Here is an 18548-nt window from a genome sequence, read left to right on the forward strand (position 1 = left end):
TGTGACTTAATAAGCTAAATTGCTGTCTTTCCTGCTACAGTATCCTGTTTTCACCATAGCTAGCACATTGCTAATGACATTTGTGACTGGGGTGTAACCTTTAGCACTTCAAACCGTCTGCTGTATGTCACACTTTCATAACGCTAAGAAAAGGTGCGTTGTCTTTCAAAATATCCCAAGATAGTTTTTTACCTTACCTTTTTAACTTGCATTTGCTGAATCCATAGTTGAAAACGTGCAGACATAGGTGCTACAATATGACGTCACATATGGCTAAAACAGGTGTCAGCCGGCTACTCCATATGTGAAGAGACTGTAAAGTATGTGCGTTTACAGATTGTAAATATCCTATTTTAATGCTGCTGCCCCATGTATTAGTTTGTCCATCCAGAAAGACTCATTTAAGACAATAAGGGGGTGGGCTCTATAAGAGCTGCAACGCTCAGTGTGTAATGTTGGTGCGTGTAGCAAGTATGTGGTCGAATAGAGAGTGAATTTAAGAAGGTTCATTTTGTCCATGAATAAATTTGGCAGGTCCTTGAGAATAATATTTGATGTTAATAATGTTCATAGGATGTGAACTTTAGGTCGGTTCTGGAACTAATCTTGTTCAATACCGTAGTGTTTACCCTTGAAAGGCTCATCACCCAAGCTACACCTCTATGAACCATTTCCTAAGCTTCCTTGTTCTTTTGCAGCTGAAACTAACTTGAGAAAGAAGAATGAAATCAATCCAACTGTTTCATCTTTATTCCTATGTTCTGTCAAATAATTTGTCATAAAAAAGCAAGAAAAACTCCAGTCCACCATAGGCATTTTAGTTTAGTTTTTCCAGCCTCAACACTACAATTGAATTATTTCATAATCATGCTTGCTTGGCTTTATAGCCAGTGTATAGATTCACATAATAGGACATATAGCTAATGCTTTGGATGGGCTGCAGACAATCATTATTTCCTCATCAAAATATGTGTTGAATATCTTCATTATTAATCAAAAACCTCCTCTAACAGCCCAACATTAACATATCTACATTATAAAGATATAAAATATGCTGATACAATTTGACCTTTTTGCTTGATATATGACTTTAATTAGTAATCCATTCTCTCAATTTTGTATGTTTCATTGCACTAGAATCTAGATGAATAGTTATGTTCAGTATTTAGCTCGCAACAAGGGGATTACCATGTATTCCAAGAAACAAGTGGAAAGTTAGATATGGTAGTATGCCAGATGTTAGTTTAAGCTGCGTGAGTGTAATAGTGTACACACACACACACACACACACACACACACACACACACACACACACACACACACACACCCCCCCATGATAACTTGAGCAGGTTTTAAGTAGTGGAAAGCTTAGGATTACACTGTCTCAAATCCTTTGACATCTCCTTCACAGCAGCCCAGTGTACTGCTCGATTGAAAAAGATTCAAAACCTAAATCATTTCTACTCATCCTTCCTCTCCAACCCCGTCCTATTCCTATCTTTTGATTCTCAAATTCCTTTCAATGAAAAATGCTTCTTTCTTTCTTGGTATTTTGTACAACAGACGGTCCCATTTTACTCCCCCCTCAATGGGGAGGAAATGAGAGCAGATTCCTCTCACACAGAGATCTCAGTAATCGTGTGGCTGCGTGTCACCAGCGCACCACAGTGACAGCAGCTTTTTAATTAATCCCACATCCCACCACCCTGCCCTGCCCATTGGTGGCTTCTCCCCCAAACTTTTTCCTCTTCACTTTTCTTCTGTGTGGTGCAGGGGGGGGGGGATTTCTCTAACTGCAGTCTCTCAAACCGCTGCAGTGTTGTGTGCATAATTTGTATAGTTACAGGGTGACACTGCTGTCACTTTTCCACACTTCTGAAAGCGGGAGACAGCCCACTAACTGCGTTCACGTGTTTAAACCCCTTAGCTCCACCAACTCTGTCTCTAAGAGTTTGTTAACTGGGACTAAGACTATGCGAGTACACAAAGTCCACATGAAATGTTAATAAGCCTTTAAGATGGTGGGCTTACATTGGGTCAGAGATGCTTCCCGCTTTGCGGCACTGCAGTGATCTCATGTCAAGGTGCTCGAGGACAGCGAAATAATGACGCCTTGAAGTGTCTGCGTTCTCCTTCTGGTGCCCTGATGAATGGTGACAGCTTGTATTTACAATCCTAAAAGATGTTGACACTGCAGAAATTCTACCCCTCTTGGAGAAGTACCAAAACATTGCTACCCTTGAGCAAAGTCTATGTTTCAGCCCCGGCTGGGGTGGGGAGCTGCTGCTGTCTGAGGCTTGATCAACTTTTTGGGAGAAATTAACAGAGGTCTCATCGAAGGTCAGACTGTCAAAGGGTAACCACAGACCTGCTGAGGTACAGTCTTCCCTGCTCAGTCTTCCTCAAATCATCTTGGAAGAAGGATGTCGAGTTTGAGCAGGAGAATGAAAGTCTCAGCATATCATTGATATAATTTATATTGACCTTCTGTACATCAATGTGATTTATTAAACTTGGTTCGGACAGCGGTGCTTGATGGTCAGCTTGGAGCGTTTCGTTTCCTGTCATTACTGTTTAGCTGATTATGCAAGGTTGCTGTGTTTTCCCCCTGAGAGTGAATAAGACATACCGCTGCAGACGAACTCTGCAGACACAAACCTTGGCTGGCTATTCAGTATGAGTTGGCTGTAGCAAGCATTGGGTTAGCAAAGTGGACTAAACTTGCATGCGATTAGGCTGTCAACATCTGAAAATATAGCGAGCTGCAGACAGATGCACATTGGCATGCAAATACTGTACTGACATTTAAAGCTGGCTTAACATAAATGAGAGAAGAGAATGGATCGAAGAGGAGCTTTGGCCTCCCTGCTGCACATCTACTGAGGGTAATGGATAAGTTGGACCCCTCAGAACCTTTAGGGATGAAATAATTATTCCCCTGCATCAGACTTCATGGACAAATGGGACTGAGGGTCGATTAAGTTCTGAGGGGGACGTGGTGTTGATCTCATAAAGGGCATCAGGAGATGTATGGCCTCTTACAAGATCATTTAAACCACTTAATGGAGGACGGGAATTAATGGCTGCCATAGAGTAGTCAATTATATGGATATTTTCATAACATATTGTGTATAATTCATGGCGTAATGGCACAGACACCAATCATGCCCTCTGCTTTTGTTTTGGTTATAGCCTGATTTAAATGAGATTATTGACTGCATATTGGGGTATAGAATAAGTTGCTGTCTCCGCACAGTGATATAGATGTGTTGTCATTGCCTGCCATTGTGGGGTGGCACAGTCTTGATGGCGTTGGCTCTTGTTAATTTGTATTAATGTCAGATAATTTAGAGTTGCGATGGATGTATGGGCACGCCTTGTGCTCTCAGGCAAAAAATTGGATTCATTAAGAAGACGGAGGACCTGGTTAGGATTTTTGGCCCCGTGGTTTCAGGTCACTGAGTAATGTGAAGAGATGGAGAGGGTCTTGGCCTGGAGGATGGGGGGAGCTGGTCTGAGACAGAGTGGAGGCAACAACACCCCCACACAGGAGCACATCACTCACACTGACACATCCCTCGTCGGATTCGCTGTTTTCGCCCCTCCGCTCTTTTACAGCTGGGACAGACTGTGCTTGTGACTGAGCGCAATGAAGTCACAAGGCAGTCTTAGGACAACTGTGAGGAAGACATGTTATGGCTTTAGGTTATTCTGCCTGCGTGCATATCCATCAGTGTTATTGTCTGTTGGTGTTAATTGAATGTGTGAACAATGTGCACAGGTTCACATGAAAAGGCAATCAAGTACTACTATAACTTTCATAATTACATAAAGACAGAGCACACTCACTCATGCAGACATTTGACTCAGATGAGTGTGAGAGAATTGGCTTGGATATCAAACACGGCAGTCTCAAACAAGAGCGACTGGATGTCAGTTTCCACATTTTTCATTGAAACATGTACATGAATGGTGAAATGACAGTCAGAATTGTTTAGATGTTTTAAGGGTCCCTCCCCAATCTGCACTTACCACCAGAGGCATTAAAACTGCTTATTTAAATGAAAAATGTACTATGATAAAGATGTGTGTGAATGAACGATATGCTGTGCGAGAGGATAAATGGAAAGATTACTTCAGGGTATCAAAATGTTTAGTTTCTTTTCTTTTTATCCCACACACATGAGCACACACACAGTACATGCAAACACATTGGCAGTGCAGACTTTGTGGGAGGCCCTGAGCCTTGGTTCAGCTTCTGACCTCAGCACCACTCCGCTCAGCAGTTAGAGGCCATTAAATCATGGGTCTGTTTGATGTGCAAGCTGCGTGCAACAGGATGTGAGGGAGAAAAAACAGCAAGCGGCCCTTTTTTTATTTTTGTTTAGAATGTACAGCCGCTTTCAGCATACGTGTCCATGTGTTGATGAAGCACACATTTTACTTTTTGAATTTAAGAACTTCTATTCTGTGTTAAACCTATAGAACTAAATGTTGCCGAAAAGCAACTTCTTCTGTTCAGTATTTATTTATTCAGTTGATAGTTCCTTAACACATTGATGATTATTTGTTTTCCCTTTTTTGTTTCAAATCCAAGCAACTTTTTCTAATTTGGTTTTTTAAAGTGCCATTGATGAGCGTTACTAATCATGTTGATAAACTAAATCAAAACAACTCATATTTGTCCTCACTGTATCAATAGTGGCTTAACCTTATGCTGTGAGCATTTGCACGGTTCTGAGGGTAATCAAGCCATTAGCTAAACAGCTGACCTCCTCTTGGTAGTGTTTTTGTCCATAATTCCTGCCGTCCCTGCTTAGATTGCCCTGTAATGAATGCCAGGGGGTCTCTCCTGAGCTAAGCATCCTCATTGTGGACAGGTTGCCCATCAGTGTCCCTGATGACTTGCTATGTTCTGCGGGCACTGATAAGCATTCATTTTTCATCTCTTGATATGCGTAAACTGAGTCTGACCTTAACTCGCTGACCTCACTAATCAGTCATAGGGTCACAAGGCTTGTGCTCTTTTTGATCACACTAATGGTGCTGACAGAGAAGAAGCATGCCCAGCTATTGGCAACACTGAGGTCATCCAGAGGCGCTTTGATACGAGAATCTATAGGAATGCAAATGTGACCGGCTGCCTGACCAGTACATTACAATAGGAATAACGGCAGCCTGAGGCAGACCATTACTATTTCTCTCTGGGTTACATAAAAGACACACATAATTAGCTTCTATGAGTGTCACACAGGAGACAAATGCATGTGGCATCTTGTGTTGTTTAAACACTTGTCTGACCTCAGTCAGAACATGAGATTGATTAAGGAATTGTTTAAAGGGACACACAGGGCTAGGGTCATGAGTGATAAGTGAGGTCACACCGCGCCGTCAGCATTCTGGTTCATCAATTTTCCCTCATACTTGGTTTAGCCAAAGTGTACAAAGCTGCTCTGGTTAATGTATTATTTTCAGTGAGATCACAACAATAGAATGATCCTTCGACCATTAAGCTACATTTTCATTTATCACTTAGACTAGAGGACAGAAAATGTGAGAGTTGTTTATTATAAATCTTTAGAACTTTAAAGTGGACAGCCAAGTCAGTCACTACAAAATCCATGCAAATAATTAACTTACTCATCAATAAAACATAAAAGATTGCTGTTCTAGTTAAATAAATTGCAGTGATCTCATCGGTACACTATGTTTATAGTCTTTCTGGCCCTGAAATATCACTTTAAGAGGTTCTAGCTATTCCTAGACATACTGTATGGACGCCCTGCTAAGCAATATAACACTATTTCCTTTCTCAAAATGTGTGGAGCCAACTGAGATCTCTGCTCACACATAATCTGCAAGGCCAATAATAGCAATAATAAAACCGTACGTATTTTACTTTAGTTTACATCCTAACTTAAGATCACAACACATTATGTGTTTTTGTTTAAAGCATACATAACAGAAAATGTGACAAATGTTATCTCTGACATGAAATGTGGTGCAAAAATTCACGTAGTGTTTTTTTTTTTTTTAACTCATAAGCTAGAACAAAAAGCTATTGACAGTGTTCATATGGAAACTATAACTATTGGGTATTCTAAAAGTAGACCGTCTGTTTACTTTAATTCAAAGTTAATGTGATATATATTTAGTGTAAAGGGCAGGGTTAGTGTATACTTAAGGTTTGGATAGCGTGTGCAGCTTTTAGCGGCTCTTCTTACTGTAATTAAAGCTTACGCTGTGTTAAGAGCTTGTGGGTGTGTAAATGTGGGTGTGTGATATTTTTTGTGATACACACTGAACAAGTCTAACAGTATGTGCTTTTGTGTAGTATTATAGGCAGTGCTGGAATCTAGTGATTATAATCTTAAACGCATTAACTTTATGTTAGCTTTCACAAGATAGTCTGTTGGATGCATTTGTAAAACAAGCTAATAGGCTATTTAACTGCTCTTGTACCTTTCCATGGGCTCTTGCTCGGGTGAGCTGCAACCATGTCATTAAGTGTGCAGCCCGGAGCCCTGAGCAGTGTATATATACACTGTCCTCTGCCGGGACAGGCATCCCCATCAGGGTCTGCCTGTACCAACCTCCATATGGTGCCTCGTCATTAGTTTTCTGTTGCCATGGTGCCTTGGAGGTCCATCAAACCCAAGTGTCCAATCTCTTCACAGCCTATTTCTACTCTTCTGTGACATTTCTCTCTCTGGCCAATCAGATAAGTCACACATGGCTTCACCACACAAAAGAACAACATCAGCCTCAAGCACATGTTGCTTTGCAGACAGCCCTGAGTGGAACACTGGGTTTCAAGAACGGTATCTCAGTTATTGTTGTTAAGAGTTCACTAAGTCTTGAAGGGGAGATTTGGTTTTAGGGCTACGAGCAAAGCCTTTGAGTTCAGATCAATGTGAGGATATATTTGTAGTAGGTTCTGTTTTTCCTCTCCAAGCAATTTAAGATTGTGTGCCTCGACAGTCATTTGAGATATAAGTGAATGAAACCGGTCCCCTGTAGCCTTCTACTTTACTCCAGGGCAATTCACATTTGTACAAAGATAAAATTATCTTGAGTAGAAAAAAAAGGATTGAGCAATCACAGCAAAGCATTATGGGATAATAGTAATTGAACAGAATAAAAAAAAGTAGGATTTCAAATGGGGTTTGTTGTACTCAAGATAAGGAAGACCAAGGTTATTTTTGTCCACTTTTATTCTGTAATATGACCAATATTTTTTCATATTCAAGTGTGTATGAAAAAAAGTCACTGGTTTCTTAAAAAGCTAAATACAATAAGCATTGGATCAAGGCACATACAAGACTGGCCAAAGGGCATACAATGCACTTTGGTTTTCAATTGTTAAGAACAGTTAACTTCAAATTGTGGTAACATAATAGTGTGTTCATTTGGAAAAAAATACAAAATAATACTCATAACAAGGAGTTGCTGACACGGTTGTAATTCTAATGAAATCGAACATGTTTTCTCTTTTCGGCCTGGTGACTAGAATGACGTAGGGTACATGGTACTAAAGAATGCCGCCATTGTCGTTTGGCCATTGTTGGCTTGTACAAATAGAGATGGTGGGGGGTCCTCTGTTTCAGCCTGTCCAGTCTACTTGTTTTGGGAAGCAGAGAGCTCCTTAAGGTCTGTGTGCTTTTTCTGACCTGTGCTGTGGTCTACAATCCTATCAAACACTGGACCCTGCTTGGGTTGCTTTGCTGTGTTTCCTCTTCTTGCTAAACAGAAAGAAAAATCACACACTGAACAAAGCAGAGAAATAAAGCATGGCACCTCATCTTTAGTTATTTGTTATCCATACCAGGTGAATACTAGAGCAGGACTCTTGGTCCTTATTATATGGAGACAGCTACTGACTGCTCATTCTTTTCGAGGGCAACATGCCTGCTTTGCAAACTAGTTGATCAGCTGTGCCTTAGTTTACTTTATGTCATTTTTTTGCCTTTTTGTTTTTCAGACAGCCACAAAGTTAAAAGAATGACCTGTGCTTATACTACAAGGTTTTCTAAGGTCTGATTGTTCAACACAGCAATGAAAACCCACTTTCACAGTTGACAAGTCATCATATCTCAGTAGAACACAGAGTTTCTTTTAGTTGGTCAATAACCTTAAGCAAAGGAAATACAGTACAAATTACTACAAATTCCTAAAATATAGAATTGCAGTTAGTTACAATACCCACTGATGGTTCAGTGATTGCCTGCAACTGGAACTTTCTTCGTCCTCATAAAATGTCCTTAAATATAAATTATATGGCAAATGTACAGAACATTGCTTCCTTAGTCTTATAGATCCAGTGTTTTGTAAAAGTCTTGCCACTCTGTTTGTCACGCACTCATCATGAATGGCCATGCGCAATATCATGAATGGGAATGGTCTGAATCTGGTATTCCACTGTCTCTGTAGCTCCTGTTGTTAATACTGTTCTCGTTATGTGGGCTTTTGTATAATGTCAGGCCATTAGGCGGGAAAATCGTGTGTATCACAAACTCCTCCTTGGACACCGGAAGGTGATTTATAGGTATCATTTGAAAAGAAGTCTCTCGTATTTCAAGGATGGAGTTGTCCTTCTTAGTGCCAGCCTCAGCATAGTCATCCTTTCTCCTTCGGCCTTTGTTGTAGGTGCAATTCCTGGAAAAAAGCGAACCGTTCCTGTGGACATACCAACACACCAGTGCCAACATGATTATTGCCAAAAGAGCCACAGCCCCTCCAATGATAGCAGCCAAAGGCAGACTGGAATTTTTGTACGGCTCTTTCTCCTGCTCTCTGTTTAAAGTTGTAGTCGGGTTGTATGATTTGTGAGAACCAGTCTCTGTCTCGATGCAAACTGGCGTCTCATCTGACAGGTAAATGTTGCTGGTCTCCATGGGAACCATACATATCCTATAGGAAGACTCTGGCTCCAGTGCCGTGAGCAGGTACTCCTTCCTCTCCCCCTGCACAATGGTCTCAGTGATGGAGCCAAAGGCAGGACTGTGTCCCAGCTTCAGCCAGCTGAGCCGTAGGGCGGTCATGGGCTGGGACACTCTCCATGATATGTGTATTGCGTCTGCACTACTTGACTTCACACTGATGGTGATGATCTTTCTGCCCGAAGAAGTGGTAGTGCTGTGGTAATTCTTACCAAAGTCGGGCCTTTTTACTACAGGCCTTTTAGTCACAAACGAGGGCCACTGAGGCTGTGTGGGGCGTAGAGTGTTGGAGACTGTGCTTGTCTCGTAGGTGTGAATGATTTCTGAATCGGAGCAGTCAAACTGTTCTGTAGTTAGGTCTTTAATTGCCATGCCTTTGACCTTATCTGGACCCTGGCACATAAAGCCACGTACATTCACCTTAGATGGCAACGATCGCAGCCAGTCACGCACCCATTTCATCCTGCAAGTGCATTGCCAGGGATTGTTGCGTAGCAGGAGCTGTGTGAGATTGTCCAGATCTTCAAACACACCATGTGGGAGGCTGCTCAGGTTGTTGCCAGACAGGTCCAGGCGATACAACTGCCTAAGGAAGGCAAAAGCCCCAGGCGGGACCCGATTAATGTGATTATCTTGTAGCTGCAGCTTCTCCAAACTGTTGCCTGGCAAGTTGGCTGGGGGCGATGTCAAGGAGTTCCTCATTAGCGAGAGCTCGGTCAGATTGACCAGGTTGATCAGAGCCATCTCCCCAATCCCACGGTTGTTGAGCAAGTTACCATCCAGGATTAGTCGCTTTAGGTTGATGAGATCTTGCAACGACTGCTCTGAGATGGAGGAGATGCGGTTGTCATCAAAGCGCAGCTCCTCAATGCTCATGGGTAGGCCTGAAGGGATGGTGCTCAGGTGGTTTCTTGAGAGAAAAAGCAGTCTGAGGTAACTACTGTCCCTGAAGGCCCCGTCCTCAATGCTGACTGCAGAGACAGAGTTATCATCCAGGTGTAGTTCCTCAATGTAGGGAATTTGAGCTAAAGTGGAATGGGTAATCATCCGAACATTATTCTCCTGAAGGTGGAGCTCTTTTAACCCAAGAGGAAGGTTAGTGGGGAACTCATCCAGATTGTTGCCGTAAAGGTAAATCTTCTCCACATTTGTCAGCGTGCGGAGCTCTGCAGGAATGCCCGAACTCTTGATGCGATTGTTTTGGAGGAAGAGCACTGTAGCATCCTTGGGCATACCAGTTGGGATGGAAGTCAGGCCACGGTCATTGCAGTAGACGAAGGTCCCATCGCAGCGGCAGGCTGAGGGACACGAGGTGGAGGTCACCAGGGGGTTAGCAAGACCCAGCAGCAGCCCGACCCTGATGATGAAGAGGATAAAGGCCTTGCATTGAGGCACCATCTTGAAGCTGTGTTGCCTGGCAGTCTAAACACTCAAGGGCCCCTGGGGAGAAGACACAAGGGTACATTTAATACACAAGGCCTTTAAAGGAGAGCCAAATTCCTGCTCTCATAAATGCCGGGTGTTTGAAATACTGCCCGCAGCACTTTCTAGATTAAATAACTGCTGAAAAAATCCGTTTGAAATCCTCCTATTAAATGTATATGAATTGCTCATTAGGATTGGCAGAGAGCAACAATACCATTTATTTTTTCCCCTTTTAATAAACAGTTTTCTTCAGATCTGTCTGTCCATCTCATAAGAAGATAAGAAGTTAAAAAAAAGTAACCTGCATTAGAAACAAAACTTCCATCAAAGAAATGTTTTAACTTTGGAACTTTGTGAATTAAATCTCTGTGCCTCGGCTTGTTGGCCCTGACTTGTGAAAGCTAATCGCATCCCGTAGTTGTTTTACACAGTTCTGTATCTCAAGGCTGTCTTTCATCGCTACTGACCACAAGAGTGAACAAAGTAAGGCTTTGTTGATGAACTGTTGTAGAACTGACATGCTCTTAAGTCCTGTTGGATCATTACCTATTATTTTTGCCATTTAAATTCTCAGGTTTAACTTGCCGCTAACAAGGTAGGGAAGAGATATCTCTCCTCACAGAAAAGTGGTTTGAAAAACGTTTTTAGCATGTTAAGATCCAAGAGAGACAGTTTTTTATTTTACTATTTTCAGAGGCCAAAACATAACATTTGGAAGCTTTATCAAACATTCCACAGTGCTATGTTAATGTTTTTTATTGTAATTGTGTTATTTTATGAGTTTAAATCAACAAAAACATTTAATGAAACAAACACAATTCATAGCCTGGAAATGAAAAAACTGGTGAAAGGCAGAAGGTGCCAATTGGTTGTCTGTCTCTTTTTTCACCATCAATATGTAGTTCCTTTTTTAATTAGGCTCATACTGATTTATTGCTTTAATTATGCACTCCTGCCATGACCTCTCTTCCTGCACGTCTCATAACAAATGGTGGCCTGGTCAGTGAAGTGAAAAGAAGCAAAGCCATCCGTATTTGTCATACCTGATTTATACGATGGGGTAAATCCTTTCCAGCCAACAAAAATCCAATCAGGCTTTCCTCTTGAATTTGCTCTTATCCTATCTGAAAGGAAATGTTTGTCCAAAGGGGTTTCTGGTGATATCCTGACCAGGTCAGTGTTTGCTGAGCTGATCCTTGTTTGGACGAAGACCTCCTCTGTGTAGTCAGAGGCTCATACTTTCAATGCCTTTACCATGGCAGATAAGCCTGTAGAAAAAGCATCTCCTCTTACAGATAAAACATGCGCTCTCAGGTAATATTAAAAATCCTAATGGGTGTTGAGCTCAACAGCCATAACTGCAAAGGAGATTTTTTGAGTGTAGTAAAATGCTCCGGGTGTTGGAAGGAGTGAGCTTCAGCACAGGCTCCTTTCTGCAATCAAGCCCAACAGGCATGATGAGTTGACCCAAAGCTGGTCTGAGCCATGCCAATCCTCTGTGCCACAGGCTCAATACAGGCCTGTTCCCTCGTGTACTCCAGGTCTTCAGGTAACCCAGAATCCTCTGCTCCCTTGCCGAGCCTGTATACGCATTAATCCAGGGCTATGGTCCCTTTTTCTGAAGGAGATAGCCAATGTTCCCCTTTCCTCCTGGGCCCAGCCTCCCTCACGCATCTGCAGCTTGTCTTATTCTGTGCCCTCCTCACACCTGGGTGATGTTCTGAAAAAATCAGAGACAAACATATTTAGTGTCCACATTCAATCAGTACAAAATAATGATTTGACGATCATGCAATAAGTATAATCTTTCAAGTTTTGATCAAATGCCTTTATTTAACAGATTTTAGTTAGTTATACCTTATTTTCTCATTATTTTATTCTTTTGATCTGATACATTAGTTTCTATGCCCACTCATGACAGCCATTGATTTTCATGTGAAACCTTAAGTTAACCAGGTGTTGATGCTGAGAGAATAACGATTGTGTTTGATGCTGAACTCTGACCTCGCTCATATTGTGAATTTAAAATACCCTTTCTTCTGGCCTATAAGTTAGCCAGTTGACCTTTTTACAGCCCTTTACTTTGACAGAGCACATTTATTTTTTTATGGAGATTCGAGAAAAGAACGTCTATGCATTCGAAAGACAACATTGATCTAGACCCCAACACAATGGCTCAGGGTGGAGTCCCTGTGCCATTCTCAGTCCTGTTCAATCTTAGGCTGAACTTTTGGTGTTTAAGAAGAGAACTAGTCCTGAAATTAAAAAAAGTTAGTCATTGCCAGTCAGATTCCACTAATAAGGGGAAAAACGGATCTAGTCGGAGCTCACTGAATGACTTGCATTGTTAAAAGCACACATTACAAATGAGGCTCATTTAAATGTTGTATGGAGAAGAGCACATTTATCCCTGTCTAGCTCCTCCGTGTGACCCCTTTGCCTCACCCCACCCTCTAAGAATGTTGTTTCTATTAGTAAAAATAGAATTTCCTTTGCTTAAGAAAATATTATGTTTCCTCTTAGAACACAATAGCCCTGCGTCCCTTTATGTCGTGTGACCATTCATGTGACCCCCTGGCTGCCATTGTTTGCTGTAAAACATGTAAAGGTAAATTAGGAACAAGGGGCCCGGCCGTTTAACAGTTGTAGCCCATGACAAGGAGAAGATTAGGAAATTGAGAGGCTTGAAACTCGATTACAACTCCTGAGATGCTGTGTAATAATAATGCCCCCCTTCCTTCTGCTCCATCTAAACACGGCCCCTTAGTCCAGTATTACATTAGTTAGATTAGAGTCTGAGGGAAGAGCACCAGATGTGACCTCTACTGACTTCTGAAATAAAGGAGTCTGACTGGGTGGGGGGGGGGGGGAAAGAGATGAAATTCAGTAATGGAGTTTAGAAAATGGCGGGGTGATAGAAGGATATGTGATTTCTGTCTGTTGGAATGAACTTTTAATGTAGCACTTAGTCAAGCTATTTCAATTTTAAATTGCCCTTTTCACCTCATTTTGTAAAGTTCCCCATCCTCTGAATAATGTTAAGTATGTAGTCTTGATATGAATCCTTGAATTCTTAGCATTACATAAAAGAAAGTAATTATAAATGCAATTCTTTCTTATCAATGGAGACCAGCAGGAACTATCTGCACTTGGAATTATAGGCATGTAGAATTGAGATACAGGATGATTCCCTGAATAAATAGCTATTATATTGCACATCATGTTCATGTTAGTTTAACTTTGGCAACTACAATTCTGTTACCTGCTGAGAAAAATATAGTCAGAAAGAGCTACAAAAAAAGACGTAGCATACTGTATCATCGTTAAACTGTGGGTGACGTCTGCTTTGAAACAAGCACATCATGCTTACTTTACGAGGGGCAGTCAGGCCTAGATGCTGGGCTGTTTCTTCCCCCTTCCCTTTTTTTACGCTCATCGGATTTCAGGAGAGTGGCCCCTCTCTTTTGTTCACCACAAGGCAAGCATGTGGACCTTGTAACCTCAACAGAGGTATTAAAGCAGTTTATTCAGGCAATTTAGAAATGCCTCTCCTTTACACAGTCCACTTTGCAAGCCTTTTCTCTTGCATTTACTAATAACGTACACCCACACGCATGTACGTACGGACTCTCACACACGTTCAAATGTGCACACTAATCATTTTGAGGGCAATGAAGGCCGAGTTAAACATTTTTAGTGATGGATGTCTTTCTCCATCGTTCTAATAAGCTCTGCCGGCCGACAGTCAAAGTGGCTTCTGCTTCATTTAATCTGAACTGGCAAAGTTAAATTGAGCATCCTGGTAAAATTGTGTGTACAGCTAGTTACCTTTCAGTGAAGAGTGTGGGAGGCTCACACAAAGCTGGACACTGATAGCCATTGTGAGCTCAACACGCATAAATGCACATCAGTCTGCAATAACAGAGCCCGAGACTTTGTGCCCCCTAGTCATACACTGCACAAGAAAGGCTTTGGAAAACCTCAAATAGAAACAATTTCATGCCTGTCAAAAGTATTGCTGATTATAATGACTTTAGTAAAATACAGAATAATATTACACTGGCTGCATTTAGGAGGGAAAGTGCTGTAGAAGTAGTAATGGCTGACTGTTAAATTATTCATGAGCCCTGGAATTAAATTTGAACCACAGTAGAGCCCTCCATTGGGAAATCAATGTTGTTTGTATCTGCTGTTGATTATTTATTCTAATTCATAATATAGTTTTGAATTATGGTTGATTGCTCACAAAATTGTTATTTTGGGTGTACATTTATTTTCAGATTTTAGTCTTAACATATGTTGTTTCTGTGATGTGATTTGGCAAGTTGTTTTGATTTTAAGGACAAACTAGAAAACATTTGCTATGGTTGTGTTATTATGCAAATAAACATTTGTATCCTGGCTGCTAAAGCTATCTTAATATGAAAGCAAAGTGAAGTTTCCAATTGTATTTTGTCATATAAAATAGTTTATTTCATGATTTTCTGCTGAAGGAACATTTTGTTTTTATTGTTTTTGTGCCATGTCTTCCCTTTGATTTACATATTAGTAAGCTGCATGTCAGGACACCAAGCAGCAGCCTGCTGTGGTGCCGAGACACAATGGAACATTCATGATCAGATCTGAATTCACAAGACACCTTTCAGGCGAAGAGAAAATGGGCTCAAATCTGTGATAGCTTCACAGATTTGGTATGTGGCCTCATGGTGCGGTCTTTAGATGGGTGGACCAGATGATACTTTTGCCGGTCCATTAGGAGCGCAGAGAGGCCTGGGACGGACGGGGGTCTCTCTTTTGTAACAGGCTGAAAGGAGAGATCTGTAGCAGCTGCAGTGGTTTTTCCCCACATGGGGGTGGTAGGCACTGCAAGATGATGTGTGTGTGTGTGTGTCTGTATGTGACAGGCAAACACCAAAACAATGAATACTCATGTTTAGCTGCTCACAGGAGCCCATCTCAGCACAGGCCAGACACCTACCTACAATACACAGGTTTGTTAACCTCACTTCTGGCCCATCTAAATTTTTTCCTGAGTCATGGTGCTGGAAAAGATTTTCCCTGCAGTGTTTATGCTTTGCAGCAATGTGTATACCTTTTTACTTTAATCCCCCATTTAACAATGCAAAACAATTTGACACTTAAAGTTTGGAATATTTGGTAAAAAGCACTGCTCAGTGGATAAATAAATTATGAAAAGATCTGCAGGCCTCCTCAGAGTACAGTGTCAAATCTGAAATATGTCTGTGTATTTCTCAAAGTCTTTTTTATCACTCTCTTCCCTAACACAGTCATTCATATTTTATGATTTAACTGTTGAGGCAATAGAATACTCTGTCTGTAGTGACCTGGTTAGTTGTTAATCTGCAATGTGAATTCCCTCTGAAAGCAATTGACTGGGGACTTTTGCCTTAGGCGCAATAGACAATTGGGTCTGTCCTCATGTCTACTATGTTTAACAGGCTATTTATTCCTTTGTCTCTCAAACACCCTGACAACAAAGAGCTACAGTTACATTGCCTGATAATTGAAGTCAAGTTTGCATTTATATATAGGCTATGTGTAAAACATGGCTGCCCTTATCATCTCAAAAGGTTATGTTAAATTGGATTTAAAAACTGCTACTGCCCTGGAGTTGACTATAAAACTTCCAGCTTAAATACAGTGCATGAGAATTGAAGAAGAGTATTGCATGCATTGGCTTGATGGTATAAATATCAAGTTCATATGTACAGTGTATTTGAGTCGTAATGATATAGTTTAAAATTAGAATGTTAGTCGGCCATATGAGCAGGATGTATTAAATTGCGTCTATTTCTGGGTGCTATTATTACGGCAGTCAGGTAGGCCTATGTGTTTTGCGTCATTGTTAATGTTACAGTATGTTATGTGCGTTAAATGAGCCGTTGCTTGTATACAAACTGCTGCCTATGGAACATTTTAAGGGACTTTCATGACTGCGCCCCTACAAAATAAGCTCTCATAACGTTGTAATGTTCTTTTTAAGGGGACGTACCTATTATATTCAAACTAGTTGCAATTTAAAGCAGTATATTTTAATGCATAAAAGGGGTGCTCCGAGTGTGAGACAGTGGCGCTGGAGACGCATTTAGCGGACTTTCTGCAGCTGCCCCTTCATGTCTGACTCCGCGGGATCTGCACCGCAATTTCAGATTCACGCCGGGGAGTCTGCTCGAGCTGCAGCGCTGAGACTAGATCACACAGCCCCGCTAATCCTATCAAGTTTGCGCATTCGCCACTCTTTATTTTCCCCACTTGTTTGGGGGAAATTCTAAGCTGGAAATGAAAGATTTTAGACGCCGCTGTTGCTCTTTTTAAAGTGCTTTTTACATGTTGTGACCAATGTACTGAGGCGGAGTGTGGATGTGATCTAGAAATGTAACGTGTCGAAACAAGAAAAGCATCTGTACAGGCAGAGTGGAAACACGGGAGAGCAGAAACAGAGATGTTCTGTTTGTGGGCTCTGCTAGAATAAATAGGGAAGCAGCACAGGGTCGGAGCAGCAAGTTGCAGACATGTGAGGGACTTGAGATGACGAGACGGATTAATCTGTCCAAGTCAGATTTCATTTGCCATACTGAGCAGAATGACTCGCAGTGCGTAAACTAGGGCTCAATTTGTTTGTTTGGAAGAAAAAAAATGCACTCACGATTCTTTTATCGCTTAAAGCGTTGCTTCGCATCTATCACAACCCCATCACAGAAACCAAATAATGTTTCTCCTTGACCGAGTATTCAAAAGGAAAACAAAAAAGAAAGAAAGAAGAGGGGGATAACTAATAAATAGACAAGCAACTCCTTAGGATCCCGCATGATTTTGAATTCCATCTGCCAGAAAGAAGATCCAAAAAGATGAAAAGGATGCATTCCCAACAGGATTGTACCAGCAAAACACACTTACCTCTATAATCAACCAAAAAAAGGGAAAGTAACAGGTATCCTCTTAAATTGGGGTTCACAACGGGGGAAAAATATATAATCCAATCCACGAGGACTTCAATTCAAATCCAAAAGAGCCCCTCTCACTCACAAGGCTAGAGCTATTTGGAGTTTATCTTTAGCAGCACTGCTCTGTTTACTGGTGCTCCCCACACACATACACAATCTGTAGGCTGTGCAAGGACGTTGGTGCACGGGTAGACCTCCACACAAATGTGGAGTTGTGCTTGCCTCTAGCTTCAACAGAGCACTGATGTCATCTGGAGGCGGGGCCTGTTTCTCTCACTCTCTCTGTCCCCCCTCTCTCTCTCTCTGTTTGGGAGATGCACGAGAGGAAAATGCAGTGTTGGATGGATACACTAGGGGGAGTGGAGGAAAGGGGAAAGGCACTCACGTCCCTGTCAGATGTGTGCACATAAGAGTGAATAGTCACTGGTTGGAAAGCAATGCAAACTGTCAGAAATATACAGTATGTTGGTGATTGAGATTCAATCTATCTTAATGTTTCATTTTAGGTAACATGTGGTTTTGTTAGCTCTAGTTAAATTATTGTTCCACATTTGTTTGGGATGTGTCAGGATAATTCATGATTAGTTTTTTTTCATCAGGGGCTTCATTACCGTTATGATTTGTCAGTTGAATTATCCCAGGTGTTGCTTTTTATATTTAAATTGAGTAAATGTCTTTTGTCAAAGAAGAAAGTACATGTTTTATAATTATCAACCTGTATTTTGCCGTAGCAAGTGTAATAATTATATAAAATACATCTAAAACCTGTGCCTTTTACTGTGTGAAGCCAATATCAGACTAGCTATTCAAAACAAATAATAAGAAGAGGCTTTGACACGTAATACATAATTGATGATGTTGTCACACTAAACCAGAATAATTAAAAGCAAGAATTATGCAGATTCCTAATTTATGATACAAGGTTTGATGCTGCATATGCTTATGTGTGCATGTGGCGTAAATATTTGTGTTATGCTACTCGATAGAGGATGGGAATGTGTTTGCTGAGACATACCTGAACCATTTTGCCTTTTGCCCCTAGTGCTGGCTGTTTGATCCTCTTTGGTTTCAATGTTTAAATAAAGCCAAACAGTGGCCTGAAGGCCCAAAACGGCAGTGAGTCACCCTGTTAGTCAAAGGGTTGTACATCAGATCTGACCCAGACGACACTCTCTCCTGCCCTGCGTCATCTCCAGTGTCTCCCCCCCGGCTACCTGAC

The 18548-nt window shown here is 41.3% G+C and overlaps 2 protein-coding genes across 7 annotated transcripts in view; one reads left to right on the forward strand and one right to left on the reverse strand.

The window, feature by feature from the left end:
- macrod2 (mono-ADP ribosylhydrolase 2) overlaps positions 1-18548 on the forward strand; it is a 418271-nt gene that overhangs the window by 55303 nt on the left and 344420 nt on the right. The gene's annotated exons all lie outside the window — the stretch shown is intronic.
- flrt3 (fibronectin leucine rich transmembrane 3) lies at positions 7197-17523 on the reverse strand. The gene is made up of 3 exons (XM_079688234.1): positions 17283-17523; positions 11408-12084; positions 7197-10379 (listed from the first exon to the last, which is right to left on the reverse strand). The coding sequence occupies exon 3, from the start codon at positions 10335-10337 to the stop codon at positions 8385-8387; it is 1953 nt and encodes a 650-aa protein (XP_079544360.1). The 5' UTR covers positions 10338-10379; positions 11408-12084; positions 17283-17523; the 3' UTR covers positions 7197-8384.

This window comes from Notothenia rossii, assembly GCF_949606895.1.
Source record: "Notothenia rossii genome assembly, chromosome: 6".
Lineage (NCBI taxonomy): Eukaryota > Metazoa > Chordata > Actinopteri > Perciformes > Nototheniidae > Notothenia > Notothenia rossii.

What these genes read in the sequence shown, in the direction of transcription:
- flrt3 (XM_079688234.1), bottom strand. Translation starts at nt 10,337, where the DNA reads ATGGTGCCTCAATGCAAGGCCTTTATCCTCTTCATCATCAGGGTCGGG.